We start from the raw sequence: 2,794 nt of genomic DNA, 5'->3' as shown, positions 1-2,794 counted from the left end.
GAATGGGAAAAAACAAGGATAAACTATATTTTTATTTTGTATAGTTTCTCGCACTACAAAAAAAGGGCAGAATAACGACGGTTTTTAATAAACCGTTGCCACTATAGCGACGGTTTTTAATAAACCCTCGCTTTTTTTGCGACAGTTTTTTATAAACCGCCGCTTTCACAGAGTAGCGACGGTTTTTAACAAACCGTCGCTATATTAGCGACGGGTTTTGACATACCGTCGCTCAATGACGCTATAATAACGACGGTTATTCATAAACCCGTCGTCTACTAAACTAAGCGACGGTTTATCCAAAACCGTCGCTCTTATAGCGACAGTTTTACAACAGTCGCTATATTAGCGACGGTTTCTCAAAAACTGTCGCTAATGGCGACAAGTTTTTCGACTACCGTCGCTATAATTCTTTTATATACCGAAGTTCGCGAACACCTTACAGCGATTTCGCCTATTCGGATTTTTTTCTTTTAACGAGACTCTATCAATTTTTTCGTATTTTCTGTTTTTTTTACTTGTATTAACATTTTTTTGTATTAATTTCGTAGATTTGCTCGTCGGTGTAATCTTTCAGCGTTACGTGGATCTGCATATTTTCACACAAGTAAGATTTTTAAAGTTTTTTTTTATCGAAAATTTAATATTTGTGGTGTATGTATTTATGAAATTTTGCTTAGTATTTTTTGATGTTTTTTAATTTTTTTAACGGAAAACCGGTTCTTTAAAAAACCTTCACTTTATATAGCGGCGGTATTTCGATAAACCGTCGCTTAATATAGCGACGAGTTTTCAAACACCGTCGCTTAGTGTAGCGACGGTGTTTTAGAAACCGTCGCTTTCATTCAGCGACGGTTATTTAAAACCGTCGCTTATTATTAGCGATGGTGTAATTTAAACCGTCGCTATATTAGCGACGGTTAAATTTACCCCGTCGCTATATTAGCGACGGTCTTGTTAAGAAAAACCGCCGCTCGGAGCAACGGTTTTTGAGAAACCGTCGCTGCAAAATAGCGACGAGACCTCCTGTTACGGTTTTCCAAACCGTCGCTAAAACCGTCGCTAAGCTCCTCCTTATCATCAAGACGAGAAAAATCCCTATAACTCAGGTAAGAAAAAATGCGAGTCAGGCGTTTCCCGAGACGGGAACAAAGTAGGATCGAGGTTGGGCAGGAAGGGATTTACAATTTTTTCGAGGCGGGAAGAACCGCTCATGAACACTAGCGAATAACTCTCGTGTAAGTCACAATTTATGAGTTGTTTTTTTTAGTTGGGTTTGCTTGAGAGTTTTGATTGTGAATAATAAATGACTAAATAGACACAAATATATTAGACTAAATATATTACAACCCAGAATCAGTAAGCATGCAGCAGCAAACGAAGTACGCATATACGGCACACAGATACACATGATCCCAGCCAATGCCTCTCGTTACAAGCAAAACCATCGCATATTAACCTGATAATCTTAAATATATAAATGTGACTCGCTACACTGCTACTCCACATGAGTGAACCGCAGGTATTCTTTGTTAGAGGGAAGTTCAACACTGTCGTATCCTTGGGGAAAGGATTGTTTGGCTTCATCATTAGAAACATCAGGCGAGATCACTACTGGGTCCCCAGGTTTCCAGTTTGCAGGCGTGGAGATCTTGTGCTTCGACGCAATCTGCAGCGAGTCCAGAACCCGTAAAACCTCGTCCATGTTCCGACCAGTGCTCGCTGGGTATAAAAAGCTCAGCTTTATCTTCTTGTCGGGCCCAACGACATGCAAAGCACGAGAGGGGGTCACCGTGTTGCCGTCTGTAGGCTCCACCATGTTGAGTTTCTTGATGATCTCTCTGGTGGGATCGGCCGCGATGGGGTAGTTTACCGGTTTGTTCTTGTTGTAGGCTTCGATGTCTTTGATCCATTCTTGGTGTGACTGAATATCATCGCAGGAAAATCCCAGAAGTTTCACCCCCCTCTGCTCGAATTTGTCGGCGTAAGCCGCCATGGCGCCGAGCTCCGTCGTGCAAACAGGAGTAAAATCACCTGCATGTAAATACAGATTAGGTGATCATTGAATTTTTTGTCCCTCTAGAGAGCATGCTCCTTTGGTCCACTAGTCACACTTGTTTGCAATTTCCTCCCTTCTGTCACCAGGGTGCCGACTCAGAGAAAAAGCCAAATTTGCAAGACAAGCTACGATAATAGCAGATCATGACAGAAATTCAACTTCCAAAATTGAAACTCACAATGAAGCCGATTTTTAGAGAGGACCAATTTTACAAAAAAAAAATCGAGCATACTTGTGATATTGAGGAGAGCTGAGACAACGATTAACTTATAACCTGGATGAGAGAAGATGATGGTGAACTTGGCATTGTTGCAATATTCGTGGAGTTTGATGTTTCCATGAGTGGTCTGAAATTCAAGGTCTGGGACAGTGTCTCCAATGGTGAGCCCTGACATTTTTCACACGAAGAAAGATTATAGCTCAGCCTTCGATCAAGACGATGCCAACATACGTATACGCATATATATTATCTATATGTAATTTTAAGAGGTAGACAGGGGGTTTAAGTAGTGATGGAAGAGACGTTGCATGGAGAGAACGTGGCTGGTTAAGAGGTTGGCATGCGACACTGATTCTTTGTGCTGCTTCCACGTAAATTAATTAAGAGAAATATTGGTATATATTAAATCAAAGGCTTAAATTTTTATTTCACAATAAGTGCTGTTTATCCGGTTAGGTCTTGAACCAGGGAAAATTTATATCATTCTTTGACTTTGAACCCAGCATTTCAGCCTT

The 2,794-nt window shown here is 40.8% G+C and overlaps 1 protein-coding gene across 1 annotated transcript; it reads right to left on the bottom strand.

The window, feature by feature from the left end:
* Nucleotides 1-1,300: 1,300 nt before the first annotated feature.
* Nucleotides 1,301-2,536, bottom strand: LOC140961393 (1-Cys peroxiredoxin-like). Its single transcript, XM_073419893.1, has 2 exons — nucleotides 2,334-2,536; nucleotides 1,301-2,034 (listed from the first exon to the last, which is right to left on the bottom strand). The coding sequence occupies exons 1-2, from the start codon at nucleotides 2,452-2,454 to the stop codon at nucleotides 1,499-1,501; spliced, it is 657 nt and encodes a 218-aa protein (XP_073275994.1). The 5' UTR covers nucleotides 2,455-2,536; the 3' UTR covers nucleotides 1,301-1,498.
* Nucleotides 2,537-2,794: the final 258 nt, after the last annotated feature.

Source organism: Primulina huaijiensis, chromosome 16 (genome assembly GCF_012295235.1).
Source record: "Primulina huaijiensis isolate GDHJ02 chromosome 16, ASM1229523v2, whole genome shotgun sequence".
Classification (NCBI taxonomy): domain Eukaryota; kingdom Viridiplantae; phylum Streptophyta; class Magnoliopsida; order Lamiales; family Gesneriaceae; genus Primulina; species Primulina huaijiensis.
Note: the sequence above shows the minus strand (reverse complement) of the source record. Positions and strands in the feature narration are given on the sequence as shown.

Excerpts from the sequence above, each read along its gene's own strand:
- LOC140961393 (XM_073419893.1), bottom strand. The coding sequence starts at position 2,454 with ATGTCAGGGCTCACCATTGGAGACACTGTCCCAGACCTTGAATTTCAG. Across the intron at positions 2,035-2,333 it reads CATCATCTTCTCTCATCCAG|GTGATTTTACTCCTGTTTGC; the intron begins GTTATAAGTTAA and ends ATTTACATGCAG.